The sequence below is a fragment of the Zingiber officinale genome, chromosome 2A, assembly GCF_018446385.1.
Source record: "Zingiber officinale cultivar Zhangliang chromosome 2A, Zo_v1.1, whole genome shotgun sequence".
NCBI lineage: Eukaryota > Viridiplantae > Streptophyta > Magnoliopsida > Zingiberales > Zingiberaceae > Zingiber > Zingiber officinale.
In genome coordinates, this window is record NC_055988.1 from 20,432,348 (window position 1) to 20,453,509 (window position 21,162).

Below are 21,162 nucleotides of genomic sequence, written 5' to 3' on the forward strand. Positions count from 1 at the left end.
AATCCTTAACCCTTTTCTACCATAATATGAAATTTCCAGTTCCGTCAAACTTCACCATATCAAACTTCGTCGTCCCCAACATGTTAAAGAAATCTACTAAAACCTTGCTCTGATACTAACTATTGCACAAAGAGGAGTGCAATATTTCTCAACCTCTAACGCGGAAGAAGATGGAGAGAGAGAGATTGTGTAGAGCAACGAGACAAAGACGCGCAAGAAAGAGCAAACATGAGGAAGAAGAAGAAGAGAAAGAAGAGTTACCGTGGTTCGGCGGCATGCCTACTCCACGAAACAATCAATGTTTTATTAGAATTCTTTCAACACAAAAGAGTCCTCATCATAATGATGATACTAGTAATAAGTTCACAATGATCCTTATAAATAGTGTCCAAATCCAAACATGTCAAAATAGACCCGAAAATTTGTAACAGAAATCTATTATGAAAAAATTATGATAGAATTCTATTATGAAAAAACCTTCTCAGAATTTTATTACGAAAAACTATAACAAAATTTGTCTATCGTTTCTTTATTTTCATCCTCGACGTCTCTCACATTAACTTCACTCAGATATGAATCACCCGTCAACACTCAATAAATTTCCTCTAGATTTCTAGCTAACTACCTTCATTTTAGTTTCATTGGAATGTAGACTAATGAAGAATTAATGAAACTTAACAAAAAAATGGTTGATCGGACTTAACAAAATTGACAATGGTCTTTTATCATACAAGTATTTCACAAAGCCTTTTTTTTGTTCTCAATTTAGCATAGTCTACTTGATGGATATGTAACCCTTGGTGTATGATTAGTGTTAATGATTCCAAGATGCAACCAATGGTGGTAGACTATGAAGATGTAGAAGTAAAGAATAACATGTGGAGGAGTCGAGGGCTCGTGAGCATTTTAGGGACCAAATAACTTGATGAGAGATAGCTGAGGGACAAAGTCAAGCTACGATGATAAGACTTTGATGAGATGTGAGTGTTATGTGACTTGTACATGGGAACGACTATATAACTCAAAATAAGTGGCATCAATTTTAGATTAGGTCATACTCGAGTTAATCAGTCAAGTGGTATTAGAGATCACTCGATTGGTGGTTAAGAAATCAATACCTCAAAGTGATTTGAGGTTTAACTAGTTAGCTAGTGTTGAATCTAGTCCATTAGTGATAGGATTGGCTAAGGAAATAGACAGTTGACTTATAAACCAAATCACAAAGTTATGTTGAGTTGGGGTTTGTGGTTTGTGAGTCAGTCAACTAATGTGAAATCGACTCAACCAGTGAACTAATCGACTAGCCATCGATTGGGTTTAAAGAACTAACGAATAAAATATTTATATTTGCGGTTAAGTTAATTAGGACATCAAATGATAGCAAATAGTCAACTAATGGTAAGTTACAGATCAAGTGTTTGCTAATGTGAAAAGTACAAAGGAGTCATTATTGCGTGATAATGATTAATTGTGAAGTATCAATCGCTATGATAACAAGAGATGTTAGAGGATTGAAAGCTATAAAAGAGGAGTTTGGAAGACTTAAAGAAAATAAGATTGGTCAAGTCTTACTATAGCTTCACCCCTTTATAAAAGAGGAGTTGGGGATTGAAGGCTATAATCTAAGCCCCTTTATATTCCTTATAATCACCTATGCTTATAAGAGATTCCTCCATCTCTCGTAATTAATCGAGATGGAGAAAGATAGTACTTCTTATCATATATATCTAGTTATCCTTGAATACTGAAACTTTATTATCTACCAAAAGATCTTGCCTATGTCTTCCTTTACTTACTAGGTATCTGATTCATCTTGACCCACCTTCAATAATCATCTTTGACCTATTAATACTTTATTACCTACCAAAGATCTTGCCTATGCTAGGTATTTGTCCATCTTGACCTATCAAAACTTTATCTATTAACACTTGTTGCACTTTCAACTCTACCAGCATTTGTAGGACTTTTTCTGTCAAATATGTAGTCGATCTTGATCCACTTAGACTTTTGTCAATGTCAGTTAGACTTTCTCATTTGCATCTACAATATTAGTATTAAGAAGATTGGTACATGTATACATGACACACACATTAGTCCAATATAAATCTAACTAAAATATTTGACAATAATATTAAAATAATTTTATTGACTCATGATTATAACAACAAAAATAATGATTGCACTAACAATCTCCTTTTTTTATATATTTGACCATTAATTTAATTTAGGTTCATAAAATCATCATAAAAGATAATATTACATTAAAAAAATGATATACAAACAATTATTTAAGCAATGATTTTTAGCTTAAACTCATCGACTCTCCCCTTTGATATACAAACAAAAATAAAAAATAAAAAAAGACATAAGTATCCGTCATAATATTCCTTTCATTTCTCCCCCAAAAGAAATAGTAGAATGTTCATCTTAAGCTCTAGTGATGGCACATTTGCCAAGCTGGGTTTCTAGTCACAATTTCCACCTTCCCACCAATAATTAACTATTTTAATCCATAATTGAGAGGCAAACACATCCCTAAGTGTTATCAATAAAATTAGGTCCTAGGGTGGGGTGAATATCCTTAAATCAATTTTCAATTGAAATTGCAATGTTAAAGCAATATGCCAATTGATTAAAAAGTTCACTCTTTGGACAAAATTTCTCAACCACTAATAAAGGAGTTCTTTTTATTAAAAATTTTGGACTTGATCCACCAAACAAATCATTAGACTACAAAGTAGGGTTTGGGATAGGAACCATATAAATATGTATTTTAACAATTATCTTTTATCTATTTATTTTTAGTATTATTTTATTATGCTCGCACTAACTAAATAAATGGCCAAGTATGACAAGAAACACAAATTATTTGGCCTTACGTAAGAACACTCGATACAAAAAATTCTGCATTTGGAGGTCAAGATATTATTGACTCCCTTCTGGCACTTTGGTTCTTCACCTAAGTGTGGTTACTTTGACACATATTACTAACTCTATATAATAGTTAATGAAAAAAATTAAATTATTGTTTTATCAATTGATGCGGTGGAGATGACAGGGGTAATTTGGCAAGACTCGATCAAAGCAGGGGTCATGTGGCATGCTTCAGAACTTCATTAACACAAATATTCAGACTTGGTCAAAGCAAATATCATAGTCTCTAACCAACTGAGTTGATTTGATATGTCGAGCCCAACCGATCTAACCTGCCGAGCCGATCTGAACTACCGAGTCAATCCGACCTCCTGACTTGTTGCCCGTTCAACTTCTCGGAATGCGAAGGGACACCGTGATTATCAATATGAAGGGAGAGATGAGATCTTCTGTCCCGAAAATACTGTGTTCCCAATTCCCATGTCCCAACGCCGATCGGACGGTTATGACATTTTCATGATGTACACTGCATCCTTGAGATATAATTTAGTTCATCCGATCGACGCTAGGATATGGAGACACAATATTTTCGAAACAGAGGATCTCATCTCATGAAGGAACATGGTGGTTACAATGATGCCTTTAGTAGGTATGCCCCTTAGTACCCACGTCACGAAAAAAAACAAAAGGCTTCGACGCCATTGTTCTTTATTGCTAGGTGGATTTCTAACATCAACATATTAATTTGACACATGATTTGCATGTTACATAATAATTACATTCCATTTGAGGCAAAAGTATGTATCAATGCTACAATCCATCAACAATTTTACATTGTTTCAAAAGGGGGCTAATCTTTCAATGTCTCCTACTCCTTCAATTATTAGTGTGGGTTATTTACTAGATTGACATAGTAATTAAACCCGATCTTTTTAAGCTTCGATATCTATGAAAGATCAGGCAGCAATTCCAAAGTGGCCTTTAAATGCATAATTTAATCATTCGTAACACTATTTACTACTTTCAAAGAGTGACTCTAAAGGGAAATTAAACAATAGATCAGCTTGAAGAAATGCAGGAATTGTTAATTAGAATGGATGATTAAATTAATGCCCTCTTCGTATATAAATGCCAGAAAAGCTGAGACGTGTTGTTTTCTACCTTGGTGTCAAGTGATGCACTGAACTCTGAAAAGCTGAAGGATCCTCCCTCACCCACTTTCTCCACAAGATGAAATCACTATTCCATGGAAAGCTGACCAGTTTAGTTATATATTATACTCTGGATCTACATTGTGCTGCATGCATTGATTTGCTCGGAGTATATTTATACACAGGCAAACATCAACGCCAAAAAGGTGCATTAGAAGAATCTGGGGGAAAGCATAAACGGAGAACAGCATAAGTTAAGAATGACAACTTAGATAATCACCGGATGAGAGTACTGAAAGGATTCCTAAGCTTGAGGACAAGTTTTTTAAATAAAAAAACTGCAACTTTCTCAATGGAGGATTGTCTTCCTTCGATGCATGCAGACGCAACACGGGTCAAGGTCACAGGCTCACAGCTATGAGAGTAAGGAATTAGTGGGAGGAAAAGCATTAATTAGTTGTGGAGGGGACCAGCTGAGTGCGAATGCATATACGCGAGAGGTGAGGAGGACAAGCAGATAAAGACAGTTATCCTGGAAGTCGAGCTATATAAAAGGTAAGGAACTCATGCAAAGATTCTGATTTATAAAGGTTTATACATATTCTAAATGGCTGCACGATGATTGCTATCCAGCAGCAGATGGAGAAGAAATGTAATGGAATTGCCATCGACTGTGCTCTTATACTTATTCCATTGTGCAGGATAAACCATGTAGAGTTGACCAGGATGAAGGTTGATGGAAGATTTCAGTGAAGTGCTAGAAGATTACAACAGATGGTTATGTTTCAGCTCAATTCATATAGAAGATGGGAGTCAGACAAGATATATATGGATAGCTATGCTTTTTGCTACATATCATTTTAAATATAATACTTGAGATTAAGCCTTATGAGATTCTGTAACCCTATAGACTAGCCATCAAACTGTGAAAGCAAATAGATTTAGCGTGCCCCCTCCATAAGATGCATTCAGCAGCCGAAATCGTAAGGGACTAATCCTTGCAGCTCTGGGCCATTCAGTCTGCTGTTGTTGTCAAAGCTGTAACAGCAAGAGATTAGCTAATGTGAGAAATTAGTAAATTGTCTTGATCATTGTAGTTTCATGCGTAAATAACAATGGCTAGCTGTAAGAGCTAGTTTTTCTAATCTGGAGATAAATACATGAAGAGATAATCCCACCTAGACATTCTAACTCCATTAATACAATTTTAAACAAATAAAGAACAATCAGAGTGCAATAATGAAACCATACAGAGGTATCACAGGAGAATTCCAAAGAATCCAATGCTACATCAATATCTCCTTGAAGATAGACTATTAGGCACCTGACTATTTAGGTGTTTGAGACAAAAGTAACCAAATGACTAGCTAAAGTTTAAGAATTAGAAAATCAAACATGATCCTATCAGAAGTCTCACCAATTATTGTTGTCATCGCATGAAACTTTTTAGCAAAAAATACAGCATCCACTAAAGTGGAAATCAGTGCATCTGCATATACTTTAATGTACAAGCAGCCGGATGAATTATCAGGAAAGACGACCTCAATTAATGAATTGAGAACACAAGAGTTCAGTGTCAACTGGATGATTAACCACGTCCTAAGTCGCTTCACTCCACGGTATAAACTGGCATAAAAGGCTAAAAGACAAGTTTGTGACAAAATGCAATGTCCAATTTGATACTAGCATCAAGGTAAGTGATGTTGTAATGCAGTAAACAGAAGACTGACCTCCTATCAAATTCAGACCAATGATTCATCTGGATAATCATATTAGTCAGATATGTCACAATAGTATACCCATGAAGTAATGTAATGAAGCAAAGGGATCATTGATCAACTACACTCATCCAATACCCAAATTGGCAATACTTGCATTAGATAATGTCTTGCATGGAATACAATGAAGGGACGCAATTCGCATAGCAAATCTCAAACAGCTGGGATTAACACAGCTTTATTATGATGAGTGATGCTTCCAATAACGGTTGACTGAACAGCTGGCAATGACACTCTCACATCTTAACTGAATCACTTTATTGCATAAGCAACCTTAGAGTTGCATCTTTCCTTTGTCAGATCAATAGTCAGTTTTGTTTCTGACTCCAATCAAGGATTTAATCGACTGTCCAATCGATTTCACTTTGAACATGAACATTTTATGCCCAATCAACAATCTTGTTTTTGACTAGTGAGATTCAGTAGTCGACTGCCCACTTCGAACATGAACATTTTGTGAGCAAATCAAACTGACTTAACTCCCTAGTCAACTCAGCATATTAGTCGACTAGGATCACCCTCGAGTCGATTGGATAGTCGACTAGGCCAGTTGAGTCTTCGCTTAAATCAAGTATACTCGAAACCCAAAGTAGAGGTTACCCAACCCTCACAAGTCACTTAAAAAGTTTTACATCATAGATTTACTTCACCCCACAATGCATCTCTTGTCAATTCGGCAATACCTTGAATGCATTGAACCCTTGGATTTTTTTCCACATGTCATATTTCACTCGTTCATCTACATAGTTTGGCTCCCATCAAAACCCTTAACCTGATCCATGTGTCATACTTCACTCATTTACTTAGTTCACCACTTGTTGCTCTTGTTAAGGTCGTCACCTTAGTGTTCCTTGTTCTACAATTCCCAGAATGTCTCATACCATCCTTGTATGATCTCTAACGATCCTTAAGCCATCGAGCCAACACCAACTTAGTTGCGTAAAGTCAAGCATCACGAGCCTTGACAACACGACTCTGCTTCTTGACATACTATTGTGCAAAGGGAGCAACGCCTCGCAACCTCTAACGCGGAAGAAGAGGAAGAGAGAAAGAGATCGCGCAGAGCAATGAGACAAAGACGCACAAGAAAAAGTAAACACGAAGAAGAAGAAGAGTTATCGTGGTTTGGCGGTGTGCCTACTCCGTAAAACGGTCAAAGCTTTATTAAAATTCGCTTTACATAAGAGAATTCACATTGTAATGATAATACTACCGATAAGTTTACAATGATCCCTATAAATAGTACCCGAAAAATTGTAACAAAATTATTACGAAAAATCGTAATAGAATTATGTTACGAAAAAACCCTAACAAAATTTTTTCGTCGTTTATTTCTTTTCATCCGTAAAGTTGTTGTCATGTGACCAAAAGATCACGGGTTCGAATCCTGGAAACAGCCTCTTGCAAAAAGCAGGGTAAGGTTACGTACAATGGATCCTTCCCCAGGACCCCGCATGGCGGGAGCTTCGTCCACCGGGCTGCCCTTTTTTTCTTTCTTTTCATCCGTAACGTCCCTCGCATTGACCTTCACTCAGACATAAGTCACCCGTCATCAATCTCCACCTTGACAAATATTTACCCCTTCGAAGAATACAAGTATCTAAGAAAAACTCCACATAAATCTCTAGGTCTGGGCTTCCTTCCTCTAGCATCTAGAGATATGAATCTACTTCAAGCAATGCTTGAACTTCTCTACAGTCACAGGCTTTGTCAATATGCCTACAACAGTGTCTACACTGTGAAGTTTCTCAAGTTGAATTTCTCCCAAAACAATCAACTCTCTGTTCTTGTGAAACCTCACATTAATTTGCTTGGTTCTCGCATGATACATCTGATTTTTTGTCAAATAGATAATACTCTGACTATCGCATAATAACTTGACTTTACCTTACTGAACACCCAATTCTCTGACTAATCCTGCAAGTCATAAAACTTCCTTCGCTTCTTTAGCTACTGACATACACTCTAACTCCGTAATGGACAAAGCAACAATAGATTATATCATAGACTTCCAATATATAAGTCCTCCCATCATAGTGAACACGTATCCCGTAGTAGACCTCTTGTCATCTGAACCTCCTGCATTAGTCTACATCCACGTACCCGATTTTTCGGATGTTTATTGAACATGATTTCATAATCAATTATATTTCTGAAGTATTTAAAAATCCACTTCACTACATCCCAATATGATCGACCAAGATTTGAGAAAAAAACTTGCCCGTCATACTAATTGCTTGTGCCAAATATGGTCTCATGCAAACCATGGCATACATTAGACAACCAATTGCATTGGCATAAGAAACCTTTGACATCTCTTGGATCTCTTCATTCATCTTTAGATACTATGCTGGATAACTTAAAGTGATGCGTCATGGGATAGCTTACTGACTTCTTATTCTTCATATTGAACCTATCTAGCACCTTATCCACATAGCTACGTTGAGATACCCATAATCTTCCTGCAGCTCTATCCTTGTGAATCTTCATCCCAAGAATCTTCTTAGTCTCGCCTAAATCCTTCATGTCAAATTCTTTGCTCAGTAGCCCCTTTAATTTGTTGACCTATTTTTCTTCTTGAACAACAACCACTTGCACCGTATAGCTCGTTTTCCTCATGAAGCTCCACTAGATCTCACGTTTTGTTCTTATACAGTGACTCTATCTCTTCCGTCATAGCACCCATCCACTTGTCCTTCTCAGATCTGTGAACCGCCTCCTGAAAAGATATAGAATCTCTGTTACTAGTGATGAGTACACAAGACACCAAGTCGTCAAAACTATATCTCAAAATTGTATTTAGTGGGTATGTGATAGTTGGAAGAGGCTTTTATAAACCCTAATTAAATTATTCTAATAAAATATATAAAAATATATTTAAAATTAAAATAAATTAAATAAATTTTATTAATTAATATTCTGAAAAATAATATTTTAAATTTCATTTAAATTTTTTAAAAAATTCTAAATTTTTTTTAAAAATTCTAATAAATTATATTTATATTCTGTTTTTTTTTTAAATTTTTTTATTTGATATTTTTTACTATTTAAAATATATACTATTTAATTAATAATTAATTAAATGAATAAATAGTTAGTTTATATAATTATTATTAATATAAAGTAATATCTTGTATTAATTATTATTATCATTATTATAGATACTTTTATTTTAATTTGAATTATTAATATATCAATTCTATTTAAATAAAATTATTTTTAATTATTTTTTCTAATAATATTAAACTTCGGCACGGGTCGAAATTTTAAACCTTGGTGGGTAGCTTTATGACACATCTCATCCTATTTCCAGCTATAATGTGATGCTCCATGTTCCCTGAGCTATCATTATCAAAATCACGAGTCTCTAGCTCCACCTATACAACATCCTTCTACTTGTTGCTCTGTAATGTTTTCTTTCCATCGTTGTAACATGGCATTCTCGTCAAACACCACATCTCTAATGATCACCACATTATTTGCCTTCGAATCCCAAAACTTGAAGCCTTTAACTCCTTTCTAATATATCAGAAAAATGCATTAATTTGAGTTCGCATCCATCTTTAATCATTCCTCACTAAATATGTGCATATAGATTGGACATCCAAAAACTCGAAGATACCTCTGATACTTTGCCTTCTAGTACTGCTCTTGGCGATCTATTAATGAGATAACATATTATTAATCACTTCTGTCCAGAAATTCTTTATTAGTCCTACATTCAACCTAAGGATTCTTACCTTCTCAATGATTATCCTGTTCAACCTTTCTGCCACCCCGTTCTGCTAAGGTGTCCTGCGAACCAAGAAATACTTCATTATGTCATACTGTACACAAAAATCTTGAAAATTTAAATCTGTGTACTCCCATTGTCTGGCCTAAGGCATTTAATCTTCCTTCCGATCTGGTTCTCCATTTTAATTTTCCACAGTTTAAACTTTGCAAAAGTTTCCAACTTGTAGCGCATAAAATATACCCTAAACCCTATACTCAGATCTTTCATGAGTAATCATCAGTAAAACTCACAAAATACAAGTGCCCTCATGATGCTACACTAACTGATCCCAGAGGTCCGTATGTATATAGTCCAGAATTTTCTCCGTCTTGTATATTGTCTGCCGTCTAGAATTGCACTTTGCTCTGTTTACCAAGAATATAGAATTTGCATAATTCAAGATTGCACGTCTTGACGCCCTTCAACAAATCTCTCTTGTAAAGTTCCAACATATCATGTTCACTCATATGTCCTAACCGCATATGCCACAAGACAGTACTGTATGATTCAAACTCCACCGAGGCAATTTCACTTATAACTATAGTCACTATCAACTTGTAGATATTTCCTACTAACTTTTGTTCTTTCATTACCATCAGAGCTCCCTTGCTGACTTTTATAAGTCTCTCATTGATTTGTAACTACAACCAATACCATCCAGTGTGTCTAGTGAAAGTAAGTTCTTCCTTAGCTCTGGTATATGTTTAACATCACATAGGGTTCTGATCACACCATCAAACATCTTGATTTTGATGTTCCTTATATCGATAACTCTGCATGACGCATCGTTTCCTATCAACACTGAACCAAAATTCACTGTCGTGTTAAATCACTCCTTATTTGAAGTTATGTGATATGAACATGTAGAGTCTAAAATTCATGCATCCGACAGCTGCTCCAAACTCAACATAACTGATAATATATCTCCATCACCGCTCTCTGAATTTTCTTCTTCAATTATGTTTGTAGATTTGTCGAACTATCATTGTTCTCTACAACATGTTTCTTCATCCCTAAATAATCTCTCTTTATATACATTTACCTCTATACTTGTAGCAAGTGATCACCTCCTTCCCTCTTGACTTAGAACGAGCCTTATTGTTGTTACCTGATCCATGTCGAGGTAAGCTCTTGATTGCTATTTACCATAAGTCCTTCTCACTGAAAAACTTCATCCCTTATTTTCTTCCTTTGATAAAAACCTAGTAACTCACTTGTGATCTCCTCCAATTTAAGAGTTTCCTTAGCCCACATCAAAGTAGTAACTAAATTCTCGTACATAGGAGATGAAGGTAGAGAATTCAGCAACATCAGCGTCTTGTCTTCGTCCTTGATCTTCACATCAAATCGCTCACGATCTAATTGAATAAGTTGATGTGTTGGCTCAAATCAATTCCCTCTATCATCTTCAGTCCGTATAACTTTTTCTTGAGGTACAATTTGTTTGTTAATAATAACTTTGACATGTACCGACTTTCAGTTTTTGCCAAACCATCACATGTGACTCCTTGTCCATAACATGGTACATCACATCATCTATAAGACAAAGCTTAATTGTTGTCACTATCTTCGCCTGAAGTTCTTCCCAATCCGATCTCTCCATGCTTTCCGATGTCCTTTCTCTTGTGCCTTCACCATGCCTTATTGCACCAAGTCATTGACTCTTCTCTGTCATAATCCGAAGTTCCTGATTCTGTCAAACTTCACCATATCAAGCTTCACAAAAGACGTCCCCGACATGTTGAAAAAATTCGACAACACCCTCCTCGCTCTGATACCAATTATTGCGCAAAGGGGGCAACACCTCTCAATCTTTAACGCAAAAGAAGAGGAAGAGATAAAAAGATCACGTGGAGTAGCAAAACAAAGAAGCACAAGAAAGAGCAAACACGAAGAAAAAGAAGGAAGAAAAGTTACAATGGTTCAGCGGCATGCCTTCTCTATAAAACTGCTGAAGCTTTATTAGAATTCGCTCTACACAAGAGAATCCGCATTATAATAAGGATACTACCAATATGTTTACAATAGTCCCTATAAATAGTGCCCAAATTCCAACATGCAAAAACAAACATGAAAAATTATAACAGAATTCTATTTAAAAAAACCTTAACAGATTTTTTTTCGTCATTTCTTTCTTTTCATTTGTGAAGGGGAGCCTTGGCGCAACGGTAAAGTTGTTGTCATGAGACCAAAAGGTTATGGGTTTGAATCCTGAAACAGCCTCTTGCAAAAAGCAAAATAAGGCTATGTACAATGGATCCTTCCCCGGGACCCCGCATGGTAGGAGCTTCATGCACCGAGCTGCTTTTTTTTTCTTTCTTTTCATTTGTGACATCCCTCGCACTCAGATATGAGTCACTCATCAACACATACGATCCCTCAGATATCTCATATATTCTTCTCTAATCTCCAATAGACCATCAAGCCATTGATCAACACCAACTTGGCCCCACCAAGTCATCATCCATGACTCATCCTCACCAAGTCATAAACTCCACAAGCTTCGTGGCTTGCTAAATTCTTGCACAACTTAGCATACACATCACATATCAATAACAACGGCAAACCTAACTTAATACCTTTGCCTAACCCATCAAAATATCTTGGTTGATCACGACCACTTATGGCACGATTGCACTACCAATTTCCCCTTTTTATATTTTGTGAATTGTTAAGTTAGGAAAATTAACAAAGCTTATAGAAACTAAAATCTAGATCCCCCTATACCTAAGCTCCCACTTGAGTGAATTTTACCATATGGAGATGAGGTTTACTAACTTAACCTTCTTCCCTTCTCTCTAACACACTTCAAAAAGATGGACTAAGATGATTAAAAGTTCAATCAACTACATAAATTTGAATAATATATGTTCCAATGACCAAAAACATGCTAAAAGTCCTATTTAGACCTTTTTGCTAAACTTTAGTCAACTCTCTATTTCGTGGCAGTCGATTGAACAAAGAACGAGTCTCAGTCACCTATTTGTAAATATCGTCTAAGTCTTTTACATATCAACAACCTTTGATCTCAAGAAAAGATTTTGCAGCCCTAGATTCCTTTAATCTAGAATACTCGTGCATATCTAGTATGTAACAAGGGTGGTTAGTCTTGTTCTTAACCTTCCTAGATTATTGTCCTAAATTTCTATTTTCTTAAATTTAGGCAAGAAAACATTATCACACAAATTAAAACCTTTAAATTAATACCTCATATTTTACCTTTGGAGCTCCCCTTTGATTTGAACTTTCATTTTTCTTCATCTTTGTGGACCACTTTTTTTTCACTTTCTCCTTATATGGACATTTGGTATTGGTAGTGTCCTCCCTCATGGCCAATGAAGCATACTATGTGGTCCTCCTTATTTCATTTCTTTTCTTTTTCCTACAATTCGAATAAATAATATTAATATATTTATCAAGTTAAAAAAATATATATCCTTCTTTCCTCCTTTTCATGTAGACACTTGTTCTTGTAATGTGTTTTTTCATTGCATCCAAAACAAATAATGTGATCCTTTCTTTTGGTTTATATTGAGGAACTTGAGGATGCAACTTCTAAAGTCTCTTTCTCCATTGACTTGGATGTTCCTCACTTCTTGATGAGGTTGATGGTTCACCACTTTGATCTTCCGATGAAGAGGATCACACATCTTTATTTGATCGTCTCAATGATTCATTCTTGATCTCCTTGTTCAACTTCATCATTGGTAATTATCTCAAAGGTTAAATCTTGATCTTCCTCATTTTGTGGAATTTTGGATTTTTTTCACTTTACTTTGTGTTCAACTTTGTCATGAATTTGAGCTTGTGGTTCTTGCACTAAATTTTCATGACAAAGAACAATCTTTTCCTAAGATCCTTTGCATTTTTATGATCTCTAACCTTGCTCAAAACAATATTAGACAAAATAGAATAATTGAATCTATGTCCTTTTGTTACCTTTAAAGATCTTCCATCCATTTTCTCTTTTTGAGTTTTTTCCTTTTTGTCTTTTGGAGTTTCTAATCCACACTAACAAGGCCTACTTTAAAATATGTACTAAACCATTCTTCCATCTTCCTTTTCCATCAGCAATATTCTTTTTGATATTTTCTAGTTCCAAAAACAATTCTAGACATGTGATTTGTGGTTAATCCTTCAACACAAACCTAGACACCACTTTTAAGAATGGTATTGACCATTTTCTTTCAACTCATGGCTCTATTGACGGTCAGCCCTCTTAGACCTTCAAGGCTCTAAATACCAACTAGTTATCGATGAGGATGGTGGTCGGATGACTAGAGCAGAGTGAATAACACTTGACCTAAAAATATAGTCATGCTAAATCATAGTAAGATAACACAATTAAATTATGGTAGCGAAAATAAATATAAAATCAAATGATTTATGCGGTTCGGAAGCCCTGGTTCCTACTCCATGGCCTACAAGTCACTCTAAAATTGCACTATCTTTTCTCCTTCTCGTTCCTTCCCAAAGGTGGAGAAGTTACTTACAAGAGTTTTACAAGAATAAGAATAGCAGGTAAGACAGCTACAAGCTACAAAGCTAGGTTATAAAATTGATTGAACAAGAAAGCGCAAGGATGTTGGAGTTGAGCACAATTTTGCCACTGATTTGCTAACCTTGATAAGCTCCTCTTGGTCCCCTATTTATAGTATGCAAGTTGCCCTCAAACAATCTTCACTTTTTTGTTCCGCATTAGGTCATCGATTAAACAATTTATGGTCAAATGTTTTCAATTGCTTCAACCTTCTGCCAGCAAAGGATTTCTTACTTGCCGTACCTTGACTCACTTTTTCTCGCAATAGTTATGATGCGGATGTAGCATAAGGGCATAGGAGAAATGAGGAGTGGGGGCATTTTAGTCATTTCACCTTTTGAGGGTTTTTGTATGAAAGGGGGCACTGTTCATGAAAAGGGAGGGGAGGTTTTTTTCCGCCGCCAGGAGAGAAAGGAGCAGCCGTGTTGGCCCGCCGCCTACGGTGGTCCAACTCCGATACCGGCTGACCACTCCAGCGCCGCCCTCGCATATACACATCGGTGCCTCACACACAGGGACGCACGAGACAGCCGCCGCTCCTCCCCTCGCCGACACTAACGTCGCAGTGGAGGATCGCCGCCGCCTCCAGCGGGTGCTGCCGCCCCAGCGGGTGTCACCGTCTCCCGTGGGCGCCGCCGCCTCCGGCAGGCGCCGCCGCCCGCAGCCGTTGCCGCCTCCTCCCACGGCCATCGTTGTTAGGATCTATATTAAAAACCTAGCTTTTGGTATAAACATTTATCTAGAAATAAGAATCACATTGGTCAAATGTCTACATTTATGATAAATGTAATTGTTCAATTAATTTATATTGTAGATAACATGGTGTGTGGTGTCACACACAGAAGATCATGTCACGACCAAGATGGAAAGGAACAAACCATTGGAAGGTCGTAGTGTAATTAGGTATTAGTTTATCTTAACTATATAATTACACTAGTACACTTAGAGTGTCTTTATAAAAGAACAAGACCTCGGTTATTATGGAAGTGTGTGCTCTTAATCCTAATATAATAACAAGCACATATATTTGATATTTATTTCTTTAATTTATCGATGGGTGAGATTTAGTTCGATAAATCAATAAGCCCGATAAGTTGATATCACTTATAGTATGTGTTATTAAGTATAGAAACCGTGTCCCAGTGATCTAGGTTGAGAATGCCCTCGAGAGGAGCTCATAAGGATTGTCATGTTAAACTCTCGGAGCTAGATATTAATTAAGTGAGTTGTCGAGAACTTACTTAATTAGTGGACATTCGACATCTTAAACACGGAGACTAACACACAAGAAGGAGCCCAAATGTAATTTGAATCGGTAGTTGATAATAGTTCTCAGTGGAATGAATGCCAGGATGCCGAGACCAAACAATTCCTCCTCCTCTATCGTAGCCTCTTAATTGTCTATACCCACCTATACCCACCTTCCATACCCACTAATAAAAGGATTTTAATTTTTAAATTTTCTTATGTGGATAACATGAAAAAGAGAGTTTAAAAATTTAAATATTTCCTTTTATAAGATTCTACAGATTAAGAGAAGAGCTAAATCTCTTTCCTTAGATTAAAAGGTTGATTTTAATTTTGGTAAAACTTTCCTATTAATCATGTTTATTATTTAAAAGAAAGTTTAAAATTAAAATTAAAATTCTCTTTATTTTAAAAGATTAAGAAAAGATTTAATATCTTTCCTTATTTGTAGATTAAAAGATTTTAATTTTAAAGATAACTTTCTTTTATCCATATTAAAAGAAAGATTTTAATTTATAAAATTTCCTTTTATTAACTAATCGTGAAGGGAAAATTATTGGAGAATTTTTATAAATTTCCAAATAAGGAAGTTTTAATTTGTGTTTAAAATTTTATTTGCTTGGAAATTTTATAGTTGAGAAAAGAAAATTGTTTTAATTAAATAAATTTTCCTTTTCAAAAGAATTAAGGAAGTTTTATTAAATTTTCCTTATTTGTCAAGACCAAGGATTATAAAAATAGAAGGCTTCAGTGTGAATAACTCTATTATTTTTCTCTCTCTTGTGGTCGGCCATCCTCTCCTCCTCTCTTCTCTTTGACGGCCGAACCTCATCCTTCTGAGATTCATATGGTGGCCGGATCGAGTTTAGAGAAGAAGAAGGAGAGAAAGAAAGTTTTGTTTCTATCATCCCTTGGAGCGTGGTGGTGGCGAACCTCTTCGTCCTAGGAGAAGTTTTGATGGCGAAACTTGTAAGGAAGAAGAAGGTGCTTGGTGGTTCTCATCTCGGAAGATCGTTGCCCACACCGAGGTTAGAAGAGGAATCGGTAGAAGATCAAGAGGTATTTTAAAAGGTATAACTAGTATTTTTCCTTTTCATCATACTAGTTATTTTGGAAATAATACCAAATCAAGAGGCTACGATTCTAGTATTTCGAATTTGTTTCGATGTTGTGTTCTTTTATTTTTTCCTTGTGATTTGATTGTTCTTTCGGTTGACCTAAAGTTATTTAAGGAATTAAATATTAACTTTCCTTAAAAGCTTTGTCCAGTCGATGTGGTTGTTCCATATCCATTGCCTCGGACTCGGAAGCTTTGAAATTAATATTTAATGAAATTAATAACCTAGGTGATTTGGATCGAGCGTGTTAAGTTCCGCAGAGATCCAGTCTAAACCTAAAAGAACAAATAGATTAAACTTTGGATCAAAGCGGGCGCCGCCGCCTCTCTCGAGCGTCGCCGCCTCCCGCGGGCGCCGCCGCCTCCCGCGAGTGCCTCCTCCTCCGGCAGTCACCACCACTGTCACCCCCAACAATCGTCGTCGCCCTACGGGCAATCGCCGCCTGAGTGCTTAGGTTTCATATGATTTATCTACTTCGGCCTGCGAGCCGATAGGATGTTCGGCCTACGAGCCGATAGGATGTTCGGCCTACGAGCCGATAGGATGTTCGGCCTACGAGCCGATAGGATGTTCGGCCTGTGAGCCGATATGGTATCCGGCCTGCGAGTCGATATGATTCCGGCCTTCGAGCCATTGATATGTTCTTGCCCCTTAGCTCTGTGGGACCTCCGACTTGCATCATCCCCAGTTCTGCGTCGACTTAGTTCTCTATATAATCTGATCCCTCGGGCTATAGAAAGTCCCGCCCCCGCGGGCCAAGGTACAGGGAGGTTATCGCTCCCCCTTTTATATATGATATTCCTATTCATCATTATATTTCATATCAAAGGAGGCTAACTTTGGACAGCTTATCATCTTTGCCCGCTGTGACAAGCCAAGCGTTACGACCAGTTCATCGGTCCACCAGAGGACGCCCCCCCCCTCCCCGCCCCCCGGCTAGGGTATGCCATCGTACTCATTCTTTTATTCATTCCATTGTTCTACTATTATTCGGTTGCTTATATATATTCGTGGGATCCGCCTCGAGCATCGGGGTACGAGGGACCAGGGCAACCCGGTCGTTGGTCGCACCCGCAGGTATTGTTGACCAGAAGACTTCTAACGACTTAATCAACACAGAAGACAGCTCACCATCCGAGTCATGGAGATGCGGTCAACATTCCAGACACGTCACACCGGTAGTTCCGTCTTCTCAGATTCCCGACAGGATCAAGTTACTTTAGTCAACTTACTCTACTTCAATAATTTTATCGCATAAGCAATCTGACAATCATAGCTTTCTTTACCTAATCAATAGTTTTGTTTATGATTTCTGTCAAGGACTCAGTCAACTCTATTTCGAACAGAGATATTTTGTTCACGAGTACCTTGTGGGCTTAGCACACTAGTTGATAAAGATCACTCTCTAGTCTACTAGATCGTCGATTACAACTAATCTAATGCTTAAGTCATCACCTAAGTCAAATGTACCTGAAACCTAAATTAGAGATCACTCAACTGCCATAACTCACTTAAAAATTACTTTTTAAGCTTTACTTCACCGACAAGACAATCTCCCATCAAGTTGTTAGTCTCATGGATGCACTAAACCCTTAACTTGTTCCATGTTCTATCCTTCATTCAGTCACCTATGCAAATCTGCCTTGTCTAACTGTGATAAAAGTTACTGCAACTTCACTTTGCTCCAGTGGTCTTCTCTTGCTAGGTGCTTAGTCCCTCGGGTGCACCAAGCTTTTGACTCAATCCACATGTCATCCCTCACTCGTTCACCTACGTAGTTTGCAACTCTCATCAAGGCTACCACCTCAATGTTCCTTGTCCCGCACATACTCAGATGTCTATCTTTAGCGAATCTTGAACCATCAAGCCAACACCAACTTGGTAGTGACAAGTCAAGCTCCACGAGATTTGTCAACACCGCTCGCCTCTGGTCCTGCAGTCCTTCTAATGTCTCATGCATCCTTCTCCAATCTACAACAGACCTCCAACCCATTGAGTAACACCAACTTTGCGGCGCCATGTCATCATACACAACTCAACCTTGTTGAGTCACAAGCTTGGTGAGCTTTGAGTGCATCTAGCCAAGTTTTTGTACAACTTAAAGCAAACATCAATAACATAAGCAATCCTAAAACTTTTTTTCTCAACACATCAAAACACCTTAATCGAACATGGCCAATTAAGCCACAACACACTAACAATTGACACTTAGATTATAACTCTAAGCCTGTTATGGCATACACTCAACAATGGGATCAATCGAACTACTGTAGGATTTCATATAATTACTATAGTTCTAGATCAATCTTTTTTCAACATGAAGTACACTATGCATAATCCCAAATGCCAAACCACACTGCATCAGGTTGACAATGCTAGGCCTATATGAAAGCCCCAGGCAAAGCATCTTAGCAACAAACTAGGAATTTATTTTTTAATTATAAATGTCTTGATTAGGTTATTAATTCATATAAAATCTAAGACAAGAAGAAATACAGCAAGCATGACAGCTCTTAGAATCATCAACCACTTGAACTCTATGCTCATCAGTTCAACAGGTATTTAACATCTTAAATATTCTAATTGTCACAGTAAAAATGCAATGATGATAACTAATACCAAGGTGCTGCTGGCTTTTAGTTCTTTTTGAGGATAATTGTTAAATCAAGCATAAAGTTTAAGATTTTAGTGAATTTAATATGAACTTTCATTATGATAAATTTCTGCACATACTTTCAAATTTGAAACAAATATAACACCAAAACATTATGATAAAGTTTTAGTAAATTCTTAAAATTATTAGTTTCGGTGAGATTGTCACTTGAGACCACAATGAATCTCTTGATTGATCAAATCTGACATGTGATAATTTTTTATCAATTAAAACTATTTGTGACGATAGGTGACACTCATTTTAAAATATTCATTAGAAATCATGTTTAAAATTTGTTGAATCCATGCATGTACTACACACTGTGTAATACAATATGTTGAGTTTGAGAATGTTTAAAATTTGTTGAATGATATGGTGTGAAATCCATTTAAAAAGAAAAAAAAAAAAGTGTCATAAAATATGTTGGGTTGAGAATGTTCTAGATTTATTACAAACTTTAAAGTAATTGTATAAATTTTTAAAATAAAAATATATATATATTCTAGATTCAATGTAACCTTTAGTTTATATTAGATTTAGCTATTAATCCTTTTCCATAACATGTTCTTAGACATTTATCAAGCAACTTTTTTTATTTGTTACCTTTGAAGAGGAAAGTTGGCAAATGGTCCACCAATCGGAATGGTTCCACAAAGATCATTGTTTGAAACGTCCCTGCAAGGTTTAGAAAAAGACATTTCAGTATGGGATCGCATAGAATCTAGGAACTTTGGGTCTTAGGATAGTGTCCCTTACAAGATTTTGAGATTTGAAAGGACAACAAGCTCTCTTGGAATTGATCCGGTCAACTTGTTGTTGTTCAGCCGCCTATGAAGGTGATTGATATCAAGTAGAACCAAGTCAAAAATAAGGAGATGCTAGACCCTAAGTTTTAATATGTCAATTACCTAATAAAAAACGAGCTTTTGCATTGACCAAGTAAAAAAAACGAACTCACAAGAATCTAAGTGACTTCAATTTGGCAAAGGACTTGGGAATCTCTCCTTGTAAATGGTTCCCATACAAGTCCATGCTGATGAGGTTCTTCAAGTTGCCAAGCTCGGCTGGGATCTTCCCTTTTAGGTTGTTCCTATAAAGCTCCCTGCGACCCAAACAACACCATACATAAAACAAAATAACTTTTAGGAAGGGGGCAGGGAGGAAAATAAAGGTTTAGGATATTTACAAGTACTGAAGGTGCTCAAGACGGCCAAGCTCGGAGCCGATAGGGCCAGAAATATTGGAATTCCCCAAATCCCTAAGACAGACCCAAAAAAGGACAAATTTTCATGAACAAATTGCGAAATAGTGTGTCTGAATCTGATAGGGTAACGCGAGGGGTAGAGATTACAGGCGGATAACGCGATTCTGGGGATCACAAGTGACATGGAACCAGGTGCAGGGATTGACGAGGGTGGGATCCCAGCTCTGCAGCACGTTGGTGGGATCTGTGAGCCGCGCCCTCCAGGCGTGCAACGCCTCCCCTGTGTCCAACCACAACCACAATTACTAATAATCAAAGAAGAGCGTTCCTTTTCCTTGACTAACCTTCGGAGTTGGAAGAGGAGGCCGGAGAAGCCGCGAAGAGGAGGACGAGCAGCATCGGTATCGGAGCCATTTGGGGAGAAAGGAGGGAGGCTCTGGTGGATTGGAGACTGGAGAGGCGGAGAAGGTGGAGAGAAGTTCGCTTTATGATGGTGGGAAAGAGTCGGGTCAAAGGAGGAAGTAATGCGGCAGGTGCAACTAGCAAGTGCAAGGAGCAGCAAATGCGGTCGGTCACTCAGTCAGCAGTCAAGGACAGAGGACACGCCACTTGCGTGGCCGGGGGGTTTTCCGCGTCAAAGGGTACATTTGTAATTCCAGTTCACACTTACTTTTCTAAATCATGAAAATAAAAATATTTATTAAAATTAGTTTTTAAATTGCGCACCGTCTGTCATTTTCTATTATTAACTAGCAAACACGAGTGCTCGGATGAAAAAATTTTGTAACATCCGATCGATCATTTTTAGGACTTAATAATTC

General features: G+C 37.0%; 1 protein-coding gene across 4 annotated transcripts; it reads right to left on the reverse strand.

Annotated features, from left to right (window-relative positions):
• Window positions 1–4,803: 4,803 nt before the first annotated feature.
• LOC122040911 (leucine-rich repeat protein 2-like) lies at window positions 4,804–20,854 on the reverse strand. 4 transcript variants are annotated; one of them, XR_006128748.1, is made up of 9 exons: window positions 20,686–20,854; window positions 20,489–20,621; window positions 20,324–20,395; window positions 20,096–20,239; window positions 19,894–19,965; window positions 19,741–19,812; window positions 9,544–11,552; window positions 9,426–9,462; window positions 5,052–8,522 (listed from the first exon to the last, which is right to left on the reverse strand). XR_006128748.1 is itself a non-coding variant. In XM_042600401.1 (7 exons), exons 1-7 carry the CDS (start codon window positions 20,753–20,755, stop codon window positions 4,994–4,996), a joined length of 633 nt encoding a protein of 210 aa, XP_042456335.1. In that variant the 5' UTR covers window positions 20,756–20,850; the 3' UTR covers window positions 4,804–4,993. The 4 variants fall into 4 exon arrangements, 2 of the variants coding, with proteins under 2 accessions (XP_042456335.1, XP_042456336.1); XR_006128747.1 differs by having other exon boundaries at window positions 9,426–11,552; XM_042600401.1 differs by lacking the exons at window positions 9,426–9,462; window positions 9,544–11,552 and having other exon boundaries at window positions 4,804–5,063; window positions 20,686–20,850.
• Between the last annotated feature and the right edge of the window lie 308 nt (window positions 20,855–21,162).